General features: G+C 37.0%; 1 protein-coding gene across 14 annotated transcripts in view; it reads left to right on the forward strand.

Annotated features, from left to right (window-relative positions):
- Positions 1-22,639, forward strand: part of ERC1 (ELKS/RAB6-interacting/CAST family member 1) — a 515,798-nt gene that overhangs the window by 240,662 nt on the left and 252,497 nt on the right. For all 14 annotated transcript variants that reach the window (XM_074403327.1, XM_074403335.1, XM_010345058.3 and 11 more), the window contains one exon: positions 19,744-19,879. In XM_074403327.1, the coding sequence (XP_074259428.1) occupies positions 19,744-19,879 (136 nt within the window). The remainder of the gene's footprint in view (positions 1-19,743; positions 19,880-22,639) is intronic.

The raw sequence follows: 22,639 nt of genomic DNA on the forward strand, positions 1-22,639 counted from the left end.
CTGTTTGATATATAATAGTACTATTTAATGAAATATTTGTCTATTTAATGAGTAGTGAATATGTAAAAAACTCAGCAGGCTGTCAAAGCTTAGATAAATGTAGATACTCTTACATTCCACAGGCTATATTCTCCTGGGCAGTGCCTAAAGCATATTTTTTAATTGTCTAGTAATCTTGATTCTGCCCTTTGGTAAGGTTAGTCTTCTTTACCTTCTTTACCTGTAACCTAGCATTTAGTCTAGTTTTCTAACTTCCAGGTAGTTTTTTTCTAAAAGTAAAATTATTTCCTGACTCTTTCTGCCTAAATCCTTTGGCTTCCATTTTGACTGTTCACATAAAGAGGAGGAAAAAAAGCCCATAATGTCTTACATTTATTTAGTACCTAGTAGCTTACGGCGCACTTTCACATTCACCATCTAATGTGAGTGAAGTGATAAATTCTATGGAAGAACTAAAGACTCATCCTGTTATTACTCATCATTTCAAGTGGAAAGAAAGTGATAGCTTTTAAAAGGAAAAGTGCATAGAAATACTGTTTTAGATTCGAAACTCACTTTCAGAGGAGTTGAGTTTTAAGGCCAGGGGTGGTCGCTGATGCCTGTAATCCCAGCACTTTGGGATATTGAGGTGGGCGGATCACTCAAGCTCAGGAGTTTGAGACCAGCAGGGCCGATACGGTGAAACCCCATCTTTACTAAAAATACAGAAACTACCTGGGTGTGGTGGCGGGCACCTGTGGTCATAGCTACTCAGGAGGCTGAGGCAGGAGAATCGCTTGAACCCAGGAGGTAGTGGTTGCAATGAGCCGAGACTGTTGCCACTGCACTCTACCCTCGGCGACACAGCAAGACTCCATCTCACACAAAAAAAGCTGGCCATGATGACGCATGCCTGTAATCCCAGCTACTTGGGAGGCTGAGGCAAAGAATCACTTGAACACTTGTACCCAGGATGCAGAGGTTGCAGTGAGCCAAGATTGTACCACTGACCACTGCCTCTCAGCCTGCATGACAGAGTGAGACTTCATCTCCCCATCCCCCCACATAAAAAAAAAAAAAAGAAAAGTTGAGTTTTAAAAAAATGAAATGAATCCATATGAGAATGTCAGGGGACTTAACATCGTTGGATATGCTATGCTTTTGGAAAGAAAAAAGACACTAAAAGATGAAATTTCTTAAGGACAGAGGAATGTATATAGTTAGCCATGGTAATAGAATCCTGGTAAGGTAAGAGCCCTGTGGAGCAGTGGGTTTCTTCCTTCTGATATATGTACTGTGTATGCCATCTTCATTTAGTATTTGGTGCCAGGTAAACAATATTTGCTCATAATTACTATAGTAGAGAAGTTTAAAGTATTATAGCTATACTCAGACAGACCTTAGTTTGAGTACTAGTTCTAGGATGTTTAAAAATGATTTTGGGTAATGATTAAATTTCATTGAAGGTTTGCTCTTTTCATTTTTAATATGGAGTTAATAAAACCTTATAAGAACATTTTGAACGAGATGATAAATATGCTGTGATAAACATTAAGGTGGTTGGTATATAGTAAGTACTTATAAGGGTTATTACAGTATTTAACATGGGCTAGAGTTAGATATATAACATTGAATAATATCCTCCTTTCCTCCATTCCCCCCTTCCCTGCCTCCCCTCAAAGAATGAAGAAGAAGCATATTCCATGATTATTTAGATCTTAAATGTGTGGGCAAATTTAGATATTTAAATTTATATATTAACATAAAAAACATAAATATGTATGTGTGTGTATATACGCACATCTGGGTATACACACATATGTATACATACACATACATATGTTTGGGGTGGGGAGAGAAAGGATATGTTAGTAACCTTTTGCAGTGTGCCAAATCTTATGCTAAGCATTTTTTGTGTATTATTTCATTTACTTCTCACAACTCTGTAAGAGATAGGCATTATTCCCATGTGATAAATTAAAAAGATAAAACTCTGAAGCTTAGAGAGACTAAAGATCATATAGATAGTGAATAGTGAATCAGTACTTTTTTTTTTTTTTTTTTTTTTTTGAGACGGAGTTTTGCTCTTGTTACCCAGGCTGGAGTGCAATGGCGCGATCTCGGCTCACCGCAACCTCCGCCTCCTGGGTTCAGGCAATTCTCCTGCCTCAGCCTCCTAAGTAGCTGGGATTACAGGCACGCGCCACAATGCCCAGCTAATTTTTTGTATTTTTAGTAGAGATGGGGTTTAACCATGTTGACCAGGCTGGTCTCGATCTCTTGACCTCGTGATCCACCCGCCTCGGCCTCCCGAAGTGCTGGGATTACAGGCGTGAGCCACCGCGCCCGGCCTGTGAATCAGTATTTAACCTAGAGCTCTTTAACCTTTAAAACTTTTACTTTTAACCTCTCTACCACTGTATTCCTGTTAGGGGTCCTCACTTCCCTTGGGAGGTCTTGAACATACTCCGAGATTCACCAGTTACCATGTATGTAAATTTTATGATTCTGTATTTTCATTTCAATCACAATAAAAAAAGGTTTATTTATGTATTCTGGATCACTTGGCTGAATATCTTAAAATGAAATACCCTGTGTAGTTTTATTTATATTTATGGATATCATCTCATTGTCTTCAGGTATTACCGTTGTAATTGTCATGGGCCAATGAGAACAGAACAGTGGTAGGCATAATCCATACTGTTGCTCTTTAACCAAGCAGAGTTCAAATGATGTCATAATGTACTATAACAAGCAAACTTTTTAAAATAGTAATTTGACCAAGAAAATTTCTGAGACAGTTGGATGATCTTATGGCTCAAAACAAAACAACCCTGGACCATAGTAAGTACCATTAAGTGCACTGTGAGTAGCAATTTAACAGCATATTCAATTAATATTGGTACTTTTAATTTTGTCTTTTTGTTTGAATTGTATTTAATTTGGGAACTCTAGTTATAAGATTTGCATTTTTTTTTTACAGTATTACAATTTATCAGTAGTGGATCTAAAAAATATTTTCTTTGACAATTATACTAAATTATACTGCAGTCTAGATACAGACCTGTTAATTCATGAAGATGAAGGAATTAATTCTGTTTAGGGGAATGCTGGAAGGCCTTGCCAAGATACTGCCATTTATGCTGCTTCTGGCAGAATGAGTGCATATATGCTGGGCAAAGACAGGGTAAGGGAAAAGTCAAGGACACTAAGACATCTGAACAGGCAAAAAAACAAAAGAATCTATTCCTCATGCTTACTGCATGAGGGAATATTAAACATATAGGTGGTTGTTAAAGACCTTTAGTCCTAATTAAGGGAATTTGGATTTTATTACATAGTTTGAATCCAAAAAAAGCAAAAATTATGGGAATATAAACAACTATTATAATTCAATTGTGTGCATGTAGAATCTTTGTAAATTTAGTCATGTTTTACATAAAATCAGAATTTTATTGGTTAAAGACTATTTGGAAATGAAATGTAAATATTTTGTATGAAAATAAATTGTCCCTAAATTTTCAGATTTGTAAGTTACATTTTTTGGCCTCTCTCTTCCTCCTCCTTCTGGTCATCCCTTTTTCCTTTTCCTCTAAGTTCATCCTTTAATAATGAAATCAGAAACTTGCAACTTTATTCTTCTCTCCCATCTCACTTGGATACTTTAGCAATTAATAGTTCTTTATCCAGTTGATTTAATGATTTTCATTGTACTTTAACTGACATTTATGGAGAAAACTACTTAAGAGATTTTCTGATCACTAATACTGATTTGAACAGGAAAAAAAGTTACTATTATTTACTTAATAGATCTCTTTTATTAATGATTTTATTTATGCCTTGATTATCCAGTTAGCCTCCAGCTGTTACATCTGTTTATTATGCATGTTACAGTGAAATGTTCGAGTTAAATCAGTTTTAAACTGAGCTCTGTGGAATCACCAAGTGGAGAAATATGGATGACGTTACTATTACCTGCATGTATGTTGTCATACACTACTTGTGCAGTGTAATTATACTGTAGCATTCACAACTTTCATCATTGACATAGCCTTGTGGGGGAAAGTAAATGGAATGGTATCTACAAAAGCACTTTTCAGATGGGGAGAGTGAAACAAGATAACAGGAAAATAGAAGGCCATATTGTCTGTTCAGATTAGTACATTACTTTTCCTAAGTCATGGGGCTAGCAGCCGCTATAGATCTGACTTCTACCAAGAAGGTTGAATCCCCAGTTGACCCTTTGAGGCCTGAGGCATATAAACAAAAAGCATGAAAGGGAGAGGAAAATTAAATGAAGTAGGAGTGTTGGAGAATAATAATAAAATTAAGAGAGAAAATAATAGAGGTAGAAGAAGAGGTTATATACACTTACCCTTATTTCTTTTACTATGAACATTTTACTCAAAAGTCAAAGGTTGCATGTCCTGTTTTATACAGTGATAAAAATTATGATAATGCTTAACATAAATGGATGCTTTCCTCCATAAAAATGCTTGATGCTTTCCTCTGCCATTTTGAATTAATCAGTGAGAAATCTAGAAGTGCGCAACATAAAAGTGTTCCCTCCCCTCCTTTTTTTAAACAGGGAAAAAAGTTGACAACATATTTATTCTGTCATAGATCCAAAAAGCCAAGTCTGCGTTTTATGGCAGGGGTTTTCTTTGGTTTTCTGTTTCTCAACCACACCTTCAAATTTCTTGGCACAGTACAGTCATAGCATTGTGTCATATCCTCGGTCTGTTTTATCATAACTTTATAAATTGATTTTGACTATACTAGCAACACTAGATTTTTATCTTTATACAGTTCGGGAAATGGACAATGACTGTTTTAGAAAAACAGCTCTATTGTGCTGTGGTATGTTAGAACAGGTTCTCTGCTTTGCTTTTCCTCTAGTCTACTGCCATTCCTAGACAGTGTCATTTCTCTGATTTAGGACATTGTGTAGCTGTTTTGGGTAGAGTAAAACTGCCTCTAAGTGTGTGGAATAGATTGCTACCCATCAGAATTCTCCATCTTGGAATGATGCTGCTGAGAGATACAGTGTAGCTTTGGCCAGCACCTCCTGTCTTCCCAGTTCGCTTACTCTTGTCTGCACTCCGATTATTCCATCTAATTAGGACCTTGAAACAACAACCTACTACTTTTTTTGGTTGTTTTTAATCTCTTATGTCCTCACACTTCCTTCCTTACCTGGGTCAGATTTCATGGTCTGCCTGACAATCATTCCCTTCAAAATCTCCTTGACTTACTTGCTTCTCTCTTCTGTCACATTTGCTTGCAAAACCTCAATTCTGATTTAAAGCAAGTGTCTTCCTATACTGCCTCTGCCCTGAGCAGCTGCATATTATCAGGAAAGAAAAGTCACACGGCTTTGCGGACTGGTCTCACATGGAATGTATGGCCACAGATCTCAAATTGCTCCTAATTCTGCAGGCAGTCCTAATAAAGAGGACTATTAGATTTGATTTCCCATTCTCAGAGGTTAACTGTGTAATTCTCTTCTTTTATCAAATCTGCAAATCCTTCCCCTCCACTCACAGTTTCTGGCTTCACTTCATATTACATTGAGAAAATTAAAATAATTGGATGCTACCTTCTGTGTCTCCCCATCATTAAATTACCAACCTACTTGCATCTATACCTGTATCCTTTGCCTGAATAGTGTTACTATTCCTAAGTTCAACTCTGCCGCCTTTTCTCTTAATCTTATCCTAGTTCCCCAACCTAAAGATGTTTCTCCCTCATTATTTTTCTCTCTCCCTTATTTTCAAATTTTTGCTTTCTCCTGGTTCACAAGTTTACTAACCTGCCTTTAAAGTTCCACTTACCATCTTTAAAAAATCCTTCCCTTGACGTGATGTCTTATTCTGGTTGCCACCCTGTTTCTCTCTTTCACTACTCAGCAATTCTTGTTTAAAAAGTTGACTGTACTGTAGTTGCTGTCTGCCTTGCCTTATCTTTCTTCATGTTTGTTTAATCAGGTTTCTATTTTTAGTACTGCAAATCTACTCTTGTCAAGTTATCGTTAATATCCATGTTACCAAATACAAAAATCACTTACATGGCCCCATCTTACTTTCCTTTCAGCATCATTCTATGCACTTCCTTCCTTGAAACACTGTTTTCTTCTGTTATCTCTTATACCAGTTTCTCCTTATTTTCTCCCTATTTCACTTGTCATTCCTTTTTTGTTGTTTCTGATTCTACCACATTCCTCTAAACCTCTAAAGGGCTCTGCTCTCAGTCCTGTTCATTCATATATATATATATATATATATATATATATATATATATATATTTTCTCAGACTTCTCTCTCTCTTTTTTTTTTTTTTTTTTTTTTTTTTGAGATGGAGTCTCACTCTGTTGCCCAGGCTGGAGGGTTGTGGTGCCGTCTTGGCTCATTGCAATCTCCGCCTCCCAGGTTCAAGCAATTCTCTGGCCTCAGCCTCCCTTGCAGCTGGGATTACAGGTGCGTGCCAACATACCTGGCTAATTTTTTATATTTCTAGTGGAGACAGGATTTCACTATGTTGGCTGGGCTGGTCTTGAACTCCTAACCTCAGGTGATCCACCTGCCTTGGCCTCCCAAAGTGCCGGGATTACAGGCATGAGCCACTGCGCCTGGCCTCAGACTTCGTCAAGTCTGTTGCTTTCATTATAAAAAACACAGCAATATCTACCAAATTAATAAAATACAAGGTGCTCCAGAATACTGATTACCTATGCAACGTCTTTAGTTAAATACCAAATTTAGTTTTACTCAGAACAGATCTCTTGATCTGGCCTACTCTTTTCAAAACCTCTTCTTCCCCAGTTTTCCACCCTCAAGAAATGGTACTACCCTTCACTCATTGTGCAGGCAATAAATCACCAAGCAATCCCTGATTTTTGACTTACTTTCTACATTAAATCTATTAGTAAGCCATATCACACTTCAAAAGTGTATCTGTAATTCAGTGATTCCACTCTATTCCCTCTATGAACCATTATCCCTTGCTCAAACTACTGCAGCAGTTTTTCAGCTGCTATCTGCTTCTGTATTATACTTGCCGTCTCCATAGCAATCTGACTGAACTCTTTTTTTCTTTTTTGAGACATGGTCTCACTTTGTTGCCCAGGCTGGAGTACTCTGCCATCATCTTGGCTCACTGCAACCTCTGCCTCCCTAGGTCAAACCATCCTCCCTTCTCAGCCTCCCAAGTAGCTGGGACTACAGGCACACACCACCATGCCTGGCTAATTTTTGCATTTTTTGTAGAGACAGAGTTTTGCCATTTTATCCAGGCTGGCCTGGAACTCCTGAGCTCAAGCGATCTTCCCACCTCAACCTCCCAAAGTGCTGGGAGTACAGGCTACTGTACCCGGCCTGAACTGTTTACTTCCTAATCTATTTAACTCTTGGCAGGCATTCAGTAAATAAGTGCTGAATAGATGAGCGAGGGCCGGCTCTTTTCTGAAAAAGTTGACAATTGAGAATGTATGCTAGCTTTAAATGATAGACAAATATGTGGCTTTACCTCAGTTTAGAGAAACTTGAATGCTTATTAGGTTACTCTAAGTTTTGTGGTTTTTTTTTTTTTTTTGAGACGGAGTTTCACTCTTGTTACCCAGGCTGGAGTGCAATGGCATGATCTCGGCTCACCGCAACCTCCGCCTCCTGGGTTCAGGCAATTCTCCTGCCTCAGCCTCCTGAGTAGCTGGGATTACAGGCACACGCCACCATGCCCAGCTAATTTTTTTGTATTTTTGGTAGAGACGGGGTTTCACTATGTTGACCAGTATGGTCTCGATCTCTTGACCTCGTGATCCACCCGCCTCGGCCTCCCAAAGTGCTGGGATTACAGGCTTGAGCCACCGCGCCCGGCCAAGTTTTGTGTTTTTGAGCAATTCTTTTGTAGTTTGTGATACCAAGTAATTGCTTCCAAATGCAAAAGACTTTGCAGTTACCTGCAAAGCTCTTTAGCAGGGATTGGAAAACTACAGCTCACCTGGCACCTATTTTTGTAAAACCTGTAACCTAAGAATAGGTTTTACATTTTTTTTTTTTTTTTTGAGACGGAGTTTCACTCTTGTTACCCAGGCTGGAGTGCAATGGTGCGATCTCGGCTCACCGCAACCTCTGCCTCCTGGGTTCAAGCAATTCTCCTGCCTCAGCCTCCTGAGTAGCTGGGATTACAGGCACACGCCACCATGCCCAGCTAATTTTTTTGTATTTTTAATAGAGACGGGGTTTCATCATGTTGACCAAGATGGTCTCGATCTCTTGACCTTGTCATCCACCCACCTCGGCCTCCCAAAGTGCTGGGATTACAGGCATGAGCCACTGTGCCTGGCCTTTTTTGTTTGTTTGTTTTATGACTGATAAATATTCCATTTGATTATGTATGCCACATTATCTTCATCCGTTCATCTGATGCACACTTACTTGTTTTCACATTTTGGCTATTGTGACTAATATTGCAGTGATCATGAGAATGCAGATACCTTTTTTGAGATCCTGATTTCAGTTGTTTTTTGATATGTATCAGAAGTGGCATTGGTGAGTCATATGGTAATTCTGTTTTTAATGTTAATAGAGGAAACTTCTTGCTGTTTTCCATAATGACTATACCAATTTACATTCCTACCAACAGTGTACCGGGATTCTCTTTTCTTCACATCCTTGCCAATACTTGTTATCTTTTGTCCTTTTCATAGTATCCATTCTAACTGGTATGAGGTGATATCTCATTGTGGTTTTGATTTGCATCTTCCTGTGATGTTGAGCATATTTTCGTATTTAGCTATCCTTTGGTCTGTTGAGCATTTTTCCATATACTCGGTGGCCCTTTGACCATTCAAAGTCTTCTTTTGAGAAATGTTTATTCAGATTCTTTGCCCATTTTAAAATAAGGTTATTTGTTTTCTTGCTATTGAGTTATGTAGCTGTTTTGAATATTAACTCTTTATCAGATAGATTTTCAAGCATATTTTCCCATTCTGTAAGTTGTTTCTTTACTCTGTTGATTGTCTGCATTGCTGTGCAGAGCGTTTTAGTTTGATGCAGTCTCATTTGTCTTTTCTTGCTTTTGTTGCCTGTGCTTTTGGGGTGATGTTCAAAAAATCATTGTAAACATCAGGAAGCTTTCTTTCTCCTATGTTTTCTTCTACTAGTTTTATAGTTTGAGGTCTTATGTTTAATTCTAATCAGTTTTGAGTCAGTTTCTGTATATGGTTAGAGATAAAAGTCCAATTTCATTCTCCTGAATGTAGATATCCAGTTTCCCCAACACCGTTTATTGAAGAGATCATACTTTACCCAATGTGTGTTCTTGGTATCTCTAATCAAAGATCAATTAACTGTAAATGCATGAATTTATTTCTGGGCTTTCTATTCCATTACATTGGTATAGATATCTGTTTTTATGCTAATACCATAGTGTTTGTTTTGATTACTATAGATTTGTAATATAGTTTGAAATCAGGAAGTGTGATGACTCCAGCTTTGTTCTTCTTACTCATGATTGGTTATTCAGGGTCTATTATGGTTCCGTATGAAGTTTAGAATTATTCTTTTTATTTTTGTGAAACAGTGCCATTTTAATTTTGATAGAGACTGCATTGAATCTGTAGATTGCTTTGGGTACTATGGACTTTTTTTTTTTTTTTTTTTTTTTTTTTGAGACAGAGTTTCGCTTTTGTACCCAGGCTGGAGTGCAATGGCGCGATCTCGGCTTACCAAAACCTCTGCCTCCTGGGTTCTATCAATTCTCCTGCCTCAGCCTCCTGAGTAGCTGGGATAACAGGTGTGCACCACCATGCCCAGCTAATTTTCTGTATTTTTAGTAGAGATGGGGTTTCACTATGTTGACCAGGATGATCTCGATCTCTTGACCTCATGATCCACCCGCCTCAGCCTCGCAAAGTGCTGGGATTACAGTCTTGAGCCACTGCGCCCGGCACTATGGACATTTTAACAATATTAATTGCTTCAATTCATGAACAGAGATTATCTTTCCATTTGTATTTTTTCAATTCGTCTTCTAGTTTTTAGTGTACAAATCTTTCAGCCACTTAAGATTAAGTTCATTGCTATGAAATTCTTGATGCTATTGTAAATAATATTTTTTTAATTTCTTTTTTAGATAGTTCATTGTTAGTGTATAAAAACAACTAATTTTTATATATTTTATATTCTGCAACTTTACTGAATTTATTATAATAGTTTAATAATTTGTTGTGTAGGCTTTAGGCTTTTCTATGTATGAGGCCATGTCATCTGCAAACAGAGATAATTTATCTTTTTATTTTCCAATTTGTGTGCCATTTAGTTCTTTTTCTTGCTTAATAGTCTAGGATGGGCATCCCCAAACTTTTTACACAGGGGGCCAGTTCACTGTTCCTCAGACCGTTGGAGGGCCACCACATACTGTGCGCCTCTCACTGACCACCAATGAAAGAGGTGCCCCTTCCTGAAGTGCGGCAGGGGGCCGGGTAAATGGCCTCAGGGGGCCGCATGCGGCCCGTGGGCCATAGTTTGGGGACGCCTGGTCTAGGACTTCCAGTATTCTGTTGAAGAGAGGTGGCGAAAGTGGGGCTCCCTTTTCTTGTTCCTGATCTTAGGGGAAGAGCTTTGAACTTTTCACCATTACGTGTATCAGCTGTGGGCTAATCATATATGGCCTTTACTGTGTTAAGGTACATTCCTTCTTTACCTAATTTATGAAAGGATATTTAATTTTGTCAAATACTTTTTCAGATAATTGTGTGGTTTTTATCTTTCATGCTGTTAGTGTGATGTATGACATTTATTAATTTGTATATTTTGAACTATTCTTGCAAATTCCACTTGATTATAGTGAATGATCCTTTTAATGTGCTGTTGAATTCAGTTTCCTAGTATTTTGTTAAAACTTTTGCATCTAGTTTCATTAGGAATATTGGACTGTAATTTTCTTTTTTTTTTTTTTTGAGACGGAGTTTCGCTTTTGTTACCCAGGCTGGAGTGCAATGGCGCGATCTCGGCTCACCGCAACCTCCGCCTCCTGGGTTCAGGCAATTCTCCTGCCTCAGCCTCCTGAGTAGCTGGGATTATAGGCAGGCACCACCATGCCCAGCTAATCATTTGTATTTTTAGTAGAGACTGGGTTTCACCATGTTGACCAGGTTGGTCTCAATCTCTCGGCCTTGTGATCCACCCGCCTCAGCCTCCCAAAGTGCTGGGATTACAGGCTTGAGCCACCGTGCCCGGCCTGGACTGTGATTTTCTTATAGTAAAATAAAAAGATAAGGATCTGTTCTTGGTATAAGATCAATACTGGCCTTTTAAAATGAGTTTGGAAGTGTTTTTGCCTCTTTAATGCTTTTTTTTTTTTTCTTTCTTTTCTTTCTTTTTTTTTTTTTTGAGACGGAGTTTCACTTTTGTTACCCAGGCTGGAGTGCAATGGCATGCTCTCGGCTCACCGTAACCTCCGCCTCCTGGGTTCAAGCAATTCTCCTGCCTCAGCCTCCTGAGTAGCTGGGATTACAGGCACGTGCCACCATGCACAGCTAATTTTTTGTATTTTTAGTAGAGACGGGGTTTCACCATGTTGACCAGGATAGTCTCGATCTCTTGACCTTGTGATCCACCCACCTCAGCCTCCCAAAGTGGTGCTGGGATTACAGGCTTGAGCTACTGCTCCCGGCCGTTTTTTTTTTTTTTTTTTTTGAGACGGAGTTTTGCTCTTGTTACCCAGGCTGGAGTGCAATGGTGCAGTCTCGGCCCTCCACAACCTCCGCCTCCTGGGTTCAAGCAATTCTCCTGCCTCAGCCTCCTGAGTAGCTGAGATTACAGGCATGTGCCACCATGCCCAGCTAATTTTTGTATTTTTAGTAGAGATGGGGTTTCACCATGTTGACCAGGATGGTCTCGATCTCTTGACCTCGTGATCCACCCGCCTCAGCTTCCCAAAGTGCTGGGATTACAGGCATGAGCCACCGCGTCCGGCCGGCCTCTTTAATTCGGTGGTTGAATTTGAGAAGAGCTCATACTAGTTTGTCCTTAAACATTTGGTGGAATTCACTTGTGAAGCCACCTGGTCCTCAGTTTTTCTTTGTTGGGAGGTTTTAACTACTGCTGTAGTCTTCTTACTAGTTACTGGTCTGTTCAGCTATTAATATTTCTTCACTTGTCCAGGTACAGTGGGTTGCACCTGTAATCCCAGCACTTTGAGAGGCTGAGGTGGGAGGATCACTTGAGGCCAGGAATTGGGAGACCAGACTGGGCAACACAGCAAGACCATGTCTCTACAAAAAATAAAAAATAACTAGTTGCAGTGGTGTATGCCTGTAGTTGCAGCAACTTCGGAGGCTGAGGCGAGAGGATCCCTTGACCCCAGAATTTTGATGAACTATGATGGTGCCACTGTGCTCCAGCCTGGACAACAGAGCAAGAACTAATCTCTTTTAAAAAAAGGTCTTCATTTTTTTTTTAATCATTCAGTCTTGTTAGGATATATGTTTCTAGAAATATACCCATTTCTTGTAGGTTATCCAAGTCGTTAGTGTATTATTTTTCATAATATTCTCTTTGTATTCCTGTTTATCAGTTGTGATATCTTCTCTTTCATGTCTGATTTTATTTATTTGAATTCTCTTTCTTAGTTATTCTAGCTGGCAGCTTGTCAATTTTGATTATCTTTTGACAAACAACTATTATGTTGATTTTCTTTAAAAAATGTCGTCTCTTTCATTTATTTCTTCTCTTTTATCATTTCCTTACTTTAGCTAACTTTGAGCTTAGTTTTTTTTTTTTTTCCTATTGCCTTGAGGTATAAAGTTAAGTTGTTTGTTTGAGATCTTTTTATTCCTTCAAGTTCATTGCCATAAACTTGTCTCTTCGGGCTGCTTTGCTCTATTTTATAGGTTTTGGAATGTTGTGTTTTCATTTTATTTGCCTGAAGATACTTTTTGACTCTCTCTCTTTTTTACATTGGAGTCTCGCTCTGTCACCCAGGCTAGAGTGCAATGGCACGATCTTGGCTCACTACAACCTTTGCCTCCTGGGTTCAAGCAATTCTCCTGCCTCAGCCTCTGGAGTAGCTGGGACTACAGGCATGTGCCACCACACTTGGCTAATTTTTGTATTTTTAGTAGAGATGGGGTTTCACCATGTTGGTCAGGCTGATCTTGAACTCCTTACCTCAAGTGGTCTGCCTACCTCGGTCTCCCAAAGTGCTGGGATTATAGGCATGAGCTACTGCGCCCGGCCTGACTTTTTGACTTTCCTTTTGAGTTCTTCTTTGACCCAATAGTTTTGTTAAGAGTATCTTGTTTACTTTGCATACATTTGTGAATTTTATAATTTCTCTCCTGTTGTTGATTTCTGATTTTATACCATTGTAGTTGGAAAACATACTTGATATGATTTTGACATAGTCAGATTTAACACTTTGTGGCCTAATATATGATATATTCTGGGGAATTCTCTGCATGTACTTGAGAAGGCTATGTTTTCTGCTGCTGTTGGGTGAATATTCCATATAGTCTGTTATTTGCTCTATACTCTTATTCAGGTCTGATGTTTTCTTATTGATAGACTGAGTGACATATCCATTATTAAAAGTAGGGTAGTAAAGTCTTCTGATATTATTGTATTGCTGTCTGTTTCTCCCTTCAGTTCTGTATTTGTTTTATATATTTAGGTGCTCTAAGGTTGGATGCATATGTATTAATACATTTACAGCTGTAATATTCTCTTGATGAATTGACTCATTTATTGTTGTATAATAACCTTCTTTGTCTGTTGTGACTGATGGTGACTGAAAGTCTATTGTACCTGACGTTAAGTAAGGCCACTTTTATTCTTTTTTGGTTACCATTTCCGTGGAATCTCTTTTTTTAATCCTTTTATTTTCAGCCTGTATGTATCCTTATGACAAAAATGAGTCTCTTAGGCTCACTTATTGTTGGATACTTTAAAAAAATCTGTTGTTGGATACTTTAAAAAAATCTGTTAAACACTCTATCTTTTAACTGGAGAATTTAATTCATTTAAAGTAATTATTGACAGGTAAGGCCATTTTGTTGTTCTCTGGCTGTTTTTTAGATCATTTGTTCCTTTCTCTCTTGCTGTCTTCCTCTGTGATTTGATGATTTTTTTTTTTTTTGTAGTGGTATGCTTAATTCCTGTCTTTTATATATTACTGGAGGTTTGTTTTCTTTGTGGTTGCCATGAGGGTTACATAAAACACAACAGGCTGTTTTAAGTTTATAATAACTAAACTTTAATTACCTACAAAAATTCTACAGTTTTACTTCTCCCTTCTTCACAGTTTATGCTACCGATGTCACACTTTACATCTTTTTATATTTGTGTACTTATTAACAATTGTAGCTATAGTTCTTTTTATATTTTTGTCTTTTAACTTTTATACTGGTTAAAATTGATTTATGTACCAGCATTACAGTATTCTCAATTTGACTGTATATTTATTTTTACCAGTGAGTTTTATACTTTAATGTGTCTTCATGTTTTTGTTTGTTTGTTTGTTTTTATTTTTATTTTTTAAATAGAGACGGAGTTTCACCATGTTGGTCAGGCTGGTCTCAAACTCCTGACCTCGTGATCCGCCCGTCTCGGCCTCCCAAAGTGCTGGGATTACACATGTGAGCCACCGGGCCCGGCCTTGTTTTCGTGTTTTCATTTAGTGTCCTTTAGTTTCAACTCAGAGAACTCCCTTTAGCATTTCTTATAAGGCAGGTCTAGTGCAATGAACTCCCTTAGCTTTTGTTTGTCTAAAAAGGTCTTTATCTCTTCATTATTTCTGAAGGACAACTTTCTTATGTATAATATTCTTGGCTGGTAATTTTTTATCTTTTAGCACTTTGACTATATCATCTCGTTCCCTCCTGTTCTGCAAGGTTTCTGCTGAGAAATCCACTGATTGCTTTATTGGTGGTGGTAATGGTGGTAATGTGTGTTAATTGTGGGTTTTCTTGTATCGTATTGGTTGCTTTTCTTCTGCTGCTTTCAGAATTTTCTCTTTGCCTTTGATTTTTTCAGCATTCACTTATATAATGTGTTTCAGTGTAATCTTTAACTTGAGCTTTTGGACTTCATGAATCTAGATGTTCATATTTCTTTCAAGATTTGAGAAATTCTCAGGCAACATTCATTTAAGTAAGCTACATATTTCTTCTGTTCGCTTTTGGGACCTTGTTAATGCACATGTTCATTCATTTGATGCTGCATCATAGTCTCTGTATGCTTTTGTCATTTTTTAATTCATTTTTCTTTTTTGTTTCTCTAACTGGATAATTTTAAATAATATGTTTGAGTTCACTCATGCTTTCTTCTGCATAGCCTAGTTTCCTATTGAAGCTATTAATTTTTTTTTTTTCAGTTATCAGTGTATTCTTCAGTTGCAGGATTTCTGTTTGGTTCTTTAGAGTTTCTATTCTTTTATTGAACTATTTGTTTTGTTCATGTATTGTCCTGTTTTGTGTTGAGTTTCCTGATTTTTGTTTCTGGGTTCTCTTGAATCTCATTGAGCTTCTTTAGAATGATTATCTTTAATTCTATCAGTCATTTCATGGATCTCCATTCCTTTGGGATCAGTAATAAGAGCTTTATTGGTTTACTTCAGTGATGTATTATATAATTGTATACATAGAAAACCGAAAAGAATCTATAGAAAAATAATTAGAATTAGCAAGAGCGTTTAACAGGTTTTCCAGATATAATACCCGTATGCAGAAATCATGTTCCTGTTTATATGCCAGCAAAAAGCCACTAGAAAATGTAATTTTAAAAAGTTATTAAAATAATTTATTCAGGAAAAGTTCATTAGTGCATGGAGTCACTAGGTGAAAGGTTGATAAAAGATGAATTCTACACACAGAAGAGGCCACGCTGTCACTGCCTTAAAGCACTGGTTAATCTTAGCTTTGTTAAGAGTGAGAAAACCAAGGACCAGGCATGGTGGCTCACGCCTGTAATCCCAGCACTTTGGGAGGCTGAGGCAGGCAGATCACTTGAGACCAGCCTGGCCCACCTGGCAAAACCCCTTCTCTACTAAAAATACAAAAATTAGCCAGGCTTGGTGTTGCATGGCTGTAATCCCAGGTACTTGGGAGGCTGAGGCATCAGCATGGCTTTAACCTGGGAGGTAGAGGTTGCAGTGAGCCGACATTGCCTACTTCAGCCTGGGCAACAGAGCGAAACCCTGTCTCAGCAATAACAACAAAAAAAGTGAGGAAAATCAGACATTATATGCCCTCAGATCTGGGGCAGTGTCAGTTATACAACACGATTATTTATTATTTTCACCTGAAAATGGAAATGGAATATATTCAAGTCTTTAAAGAATATTTAGTATCAGGCCGGGCGCGGTGGCTCAACCCTGTAATCCCAGCACTTTGGGAGGCCGAGGCGGGTGGATCACGAGGTCAAGAGATCGAGACCATCCTGGTCAACAAGGTGAAACCCCGTCTCTACTAAAAATACAAAAAATTAGCTGGGCATGGTGGCACGTGCCTGTAATCCCAGCTACTCAGGAGGCTGAGGCAGGAGAATTGCCTGAACCCAGGAGGCGGAGGCTGCGGTGAGCTGAGATCGCGCCATTGCACTCCAGCCTGGGTAACAAGAACGAAACTCCGTCTCAAAAAAAAAAAAAAGAATATTTAGTATCAAAACAAACAAAAAGCAAGAGATGTAGAGAAACAAGTTGAATTTCACCATGAAGAAGCAAACATACAATCTAGAGTGTGAGTCATTGTATGTAACAATTGATTTCCTTTAATAAAAAAATCACTGGCATTCAAAAAGGGTACTTTGGAGGAGGTAAGAGACTTTTCTCTAGATTACTAGGGATTTCCAAGATCTAACAAATAAGCAAAATATGTGGGCATTTTTTGTATTTTGATTCAAGTAAAGTAGCTGTAAAAATAAACTTTGAGACGAATGTGGAAATTTCAATATGGACTATATATTGATACTGAGGAATTATAAATTTTGTTACAATTTACATCGTTAAAAATGCTCTTTTTTTGGAGATGCGTAAGGAAGCATGTGTAAGGGTGTAATCATGTGGTGTCTAGAATTTTAAATGATGGCAAAACATGTAATGTGCTTAGAAATAAAATATGTAGACATCTTTTATGGAAGAAAATATAACACTTTGTTAGAAGCCTTTTAAGGAGACCTAAACAAATAGATAATACAGACTGACTTACAAATTTTCATCTTAACGTTGGTGCAAAAGTGGTACACATTAGCAAAACCATACTTTGAGTTTTGATATTTTCCTATACTAGCTATATGTAGTATGAGACTGTCTTGTGATGCTGGACAGTGGCAGTGAGCCACAGATTCCAGTTAGCCACACAACTAGGAGGGTAAACAACGGATACTTTCAGATTTGGTGTATTAAATGCATTTTGGACTTAGGATATTTTCAACTTAGAGTGGGTTTATTGGGATATAGCCCAATGGTAAGTTGAGGAGCATCTATAGTATGTTAATGAATTGAAAGATCCAAAGCATGAAGTTTTTCCCAAACTTACATTGCTTCAATGTAATTGGAATCAAAATCCCAGAAGCTGCTGTTGGGTTTTTTGTTGCTATAGTTGGTTGGTTGGTTTGGTGGAACTTGATGGGGTACTTCTGAAATTTCTGTGAGAAGTGTAAAGGGTCAAGAATAGCTAAGACAGTTTTGAAGAAGAAAAAGATAGGAAGCCTTACCTTACTAGTTACTTCTTGTAAAGGTATAGTGATTAAGGTGGTATATCGATCTGGCACAGAAATATACAAATAAAGCCACAAAACAGGTACACATGTATATAGAAACTTTGTACACATGCCAGAAGTGGCAATGCATGTAAGTATTCCTGGGAAAATTCATTATAAATACATGTAAAAAATGAAATTTTATTCTTGTCTTATACCAGATCCCCCAAAATGGAAGTATATTCTTAACTCATAACATACACAACATCAGTTTCAGATGGATTAATGACTACAGTGTAAAAGACAAAGTTTAATGTAGTTTTAGTGTAATATCTTTATAAACTTGGGATGGACAAGATTTTGTAGAAATGTCACAGAATTGTACATTATAAAGGAGAAGACTGATACATTTGAAACAATTAAAAATTTTAGGCTGAACATGGTGGCACATGCCTGTAATCCCAATTACAGGGAGATAGAGGCCAGTGGATTGCCAGCGTAGGCAACATATCTCTACTAAAAATACTAAAAATTAGCTGGATGTGGTGGCAGCTGCCTATAATTTCAGCTGCTTAGGAGGCTGAGGTGGGAGAAATCTTGAGCCTGGGAGGTCAAAGCTGCAGTGAGCTGAGATTGTGCCACTGCATACTAGTCTTGACAACTGAGTGAGACTCCGTCTTGAAAAAAAAATTTTTTTGAATTCTGTAAATGAAAAGATATAAAGAAATCATAGACTAGAATAAAATACTTACATAACATGTAACAGATGAAACATTGTCTTTATGTAAAGAATATGTATAAATCATTAAGAAAAAGATATCTTAATTCTAAAAATGGACAAAAGACATGAATAGCTATTTCACAGAAGTGGAAACAGGAATGACCAAATACTGTAAGGTAAGATATTCAGCCTAGGTGGTTAGAAACATGCATTTTAAAACTATAATGAGGTACTATTTTTTTTTTCTGCGAGATTGGAAACATTTAGAAAGTCAGTACCATGCATTAGTGGATGTGAAGAGGTATAATGGGCACTGTTATGCACTGCTAGCAAGAGTATAAATTGATATAGCTTCTTGGAAAATAAAATAAGGTGTAACTGCTGTATGTCCTAGCAATTTAGTCCCTAGGCCTACACATTGGAGATGTTCTTTCACAGGTATATCAGAGTGTACCTAGCAGTGTTACTTAAAATAGCAACAAAATGGAGACAACCTAATTGTCATCTTCTGGAGAGTAGATTAAAATAATTGCCATATATTATTTCTTACTTCAGTGAAAGTGGAGAGGATTAAAAGATACATTACATTTTGAATGGTCTAAGTCTCGAAACATATTGAAAAGAAATAATGTTGAATATCATTCTGTACTAAAAAAGGAATAATCATCAGTAAACTTTATAAAATTCAAAAACATGAACTATAAATAAACAGTTTATATATATATACACACACACATATATATGTAGCAAAACAATAATAAAAGCAAGAGGGGTTTAAACATAAATTTTGAGATATAGGTTGTTCTTATTAATGGAGGATAGACCAATAATAGAGAGAGAGACAATAGGGAGCTTCAGAAGTAAATACAATGTTCCATTTCTTAAGCTAGGTTTCTAGATTTTTATGTCATTATTTTATATACATCTACATTATATACAGTGTGTTGAATGTTTGAAATATTTAATAATGGTAAAATTAGAGTTGTTATACAAAATTTTCTTTTTCTATCAGCTATTCTAATATTTCAGCACATTGACGTCAGGAGACTGCTTCCATATTTCCAAAATCTCTGATTCAGTTTCTTTTTAGTCATTTCAAATTATCCCATGTCTTTCTTTTGTTTTATGATTTCATTGTTCTTTATAGAGTATATGCTGAAATACATATTCTTTGGGGAAAACTTATTTTTGTGAACAAATGTGCTACCATTGATGGAAAAGAATTTGGAATTGTTGAGAAAATTTGCAGCATTTATGTATATGTTGGTTTTCAATGATTCCTTATTGTCACTGGTGTAAGTCTCTAAATACATATGCAAAGCTTCATTTTTCTCCTTCTATCATTAGGCAAGTGAAAGACCAGAATAAGAAGGTAGCAAACCTGAAGCATAAGGAACAGGTGGAAAAAAAGAAGAGTGCACAAATGCTAGAGGAGGCTCGACGGCGGGAGGACAATCTCAACGACAGCTCTCAGCAGCTACAGGTTAGAACATGAGGAGAATCTGAAAGGATCGGGTGAAGAGATTTGATCCGTAATCGCATGTTGTTTTTCTCTTCATCTTTATCCTCCTCTTTTTTCTCTAACCCTGCTTGCTGCCTTCCTCTCAGACCAACTCTTTAGCAATGAAGGAATGGCTTTAAATAGAAAATGCAAGTTTTATTCCACAGCTTTATGAGGACACCTCAGCATAGGAGAAAGTTCATCTTGCTTCAAGTTGATCACACGTAATTGGTAAGTTCAATGACAGTTTAATGAGTGGGTTATATTAGGCTTCAGGGTTGTCAGTATAACTCTCAGCCAGTTTCATTCGTTAAAATGGATTGCTAATCTTAGTTTGTGTCTTTTTTCTTTTTTTCCATTCTTCTTTTCTCTTTTCCTTCTACCTGTCTAACCTCCCTCTATCTTTCCTTCCTTTCCTTTTTTTAAATATTCAGTTTAGCAAGAATATTTTACAGTTGTACACGATGTGACTTATAAACTATATTTTTTCACTTCAGTGAAGTGATAATTGATGTGTAAAACCAATTATTCAACATTAATTAAATGAGGCTCAATAGCAGCAGTAGCAGCTACCATATTGTAAGTGCCAGTTAGGTCCTCAGTATTTGAAACTAGGCTCTGGTCATTCATTTTGTTCTAACCTGCACAGTAATTCAAATGGAGCAGGTGGTATTGTGTACATTTTGCACCTGAGGAAATAAATTCAGAGACATTGCATTATTTACATATTTACAAGTGACTTCTAAGTAGCTGACCCATGATTTTAACTGGGACTTTCTGAATCTGTAGACTATCCTCTTTGTCTTGATGATAATCCTTCAGAATGAAGGTTTAGATTATAGGGAAGAATACCATAAACATGCTGGAGTCTCTGAAACTCTTGCTAAGACTGCTAAGCCACTGACAGATTGTTTTTCTCTAGTTAACAATTTCTAATTGTGTCTGCTACCATGTGTATGCCGCAATTACAATCTTTACTAGACAGATTTGGAGGAGTTACTATCTAGAAGTCATTTTGAGGCTTTACAGCAAATTCATTTAAGACATGAAGGAGACTCTACTTTTTACTTCTTTTTCTTATCCCTCTTTTATGTAACTTTTACTGATTATAGAAAAAGTATAAATTTCCTCAAATGCATCAAATCTTGTAAAAAGCATACCAAGTTTTCCTCATCCTTGCCAATAGCAGTTAATATTGGTAATGTTCTCATCTTTCTGTTCTTCCTCCTCTTTTTTTTTTTTTTTTTTTTTTAACAAAATACAAATCTGATGAGTGGAAAATATTTCGTTTTATGTTATGTTTCTCTGATTACCAGTGACATTGTTTTTTCATGTCTTGAATTTTCTTTTGCTTTTAAATATAATTTAAATCTCTCTTTTAAATATAATTTAAATCTCTACTTTTAAGTTGTTCTGTCCTTTCATATTTTTACCTTTACTTTTTAATTGAATTCATTCCATGGTATTTGTATGGTAAGGATATTTTTTTCTTTATTGCTAACTTTACTAAAATGTTTATAGGAAATTATTTCATTGCTCACAAACTTTAATTGATATCTTTATATTTTATGAAATAGATGATTAGTCTAAGATTTCAATTTAACTTCCCTTCTTGAACTATGGCCACATTGTTTTTTAATTACAGAAAATATTTATTTTGTGATAAGGCAAGCCCATCTTTATGTTAGCACTTTAACTGTTTTATTTGTCTTCTCTTCTCCTGGCTGCCATTTAATATGTTTTCTCTTAGTCGTCTGTCTTTATAAACCAAAGATACTCTTCTATTCCTCTGTCAGTTGTTAATGATAACATCAAAAGTGCTTTCATATGTAATCTCTTATTTCCTGTTTATGTAAACTAAAAGATAAATAAGATAGATTATTTATTTATATTTTACATATAGGGAAAACTAATTTAGAGTGGATGACTGACTTCTCCAAGGTGTCTAACTAAATGATGGATACCAAAGTTATGAAAAAGATAGCTGATGTCCATATGCAAGTTACACAGAGATGTAGATTTATTCAAATACAGTGAAAAGAGCACTGGACTACAAGTTAGGATACTTAGGATTTGATATCAGTTCTTTTACTAACTACTGAGTTACTTAAGTATATTTCTTTTAGTTTATGTATGTATTTATTTATTTGCTTACTTACTTACTTTAGAGGCAGTCTCACTCTGTCACCTAGGCTGGAGTGCAGTGGTGTGATCCTCCTGCCTCAGCCTCTCGAGTAACTGGGACTGTAGGCTTGTGATTCTTTAGTTTTTTTTGTAGAGATGAGGTCTCACTATGTTGCCTTAGGTTGGTCTTGAACTCCTGGCCTCACATAATCCTCCTGCGTCAGCCTCCCACAGTGCTAGGATTATAGGTGTAAGCCACTGTGCCTGGCCCCATGAATCATAGAGATCACAATCTGGGTATTAGGAATACTCACTACCACTGGGTTGTCATTTATAACAACATAATTAAGAAATATAGCCAGGCATTGTGGCTCATACTAATTCTAGTGACTTGGGAGGTGAGGTGGAAGACCACTTGAGACCAGGAGTTCAAGACCAACCTTGGCAACATAGTGAAACCCTGTCTCTAAAAAAGATTTAAGAAATTAGACTGGCAGGATGATCCCAGCTACTTTAGAGGCTGAGGTTGGAGAAATACTGTAGCCCAGGAGTCAAGGTTGCAGTGAGCTATGATTATGCCACTGTACTCCAGTATATGTGACAGGGCAAGACCCTGTC

Source organism: Saimiri boliviensis, chromosome 7, assembly GCF_048565385.1.
Source record: "Saimiri boliviensis isolate mSaiBol1 chromosome 7, mSaiBol1.pri, whole genome shotgun sequence".
Classification (NCBI taxonomy): Eukaryota; Metazoa; Chordata; class Mammalia; order Primates; family Cebidae; genus Saimiri; species Saimiri boliviensis.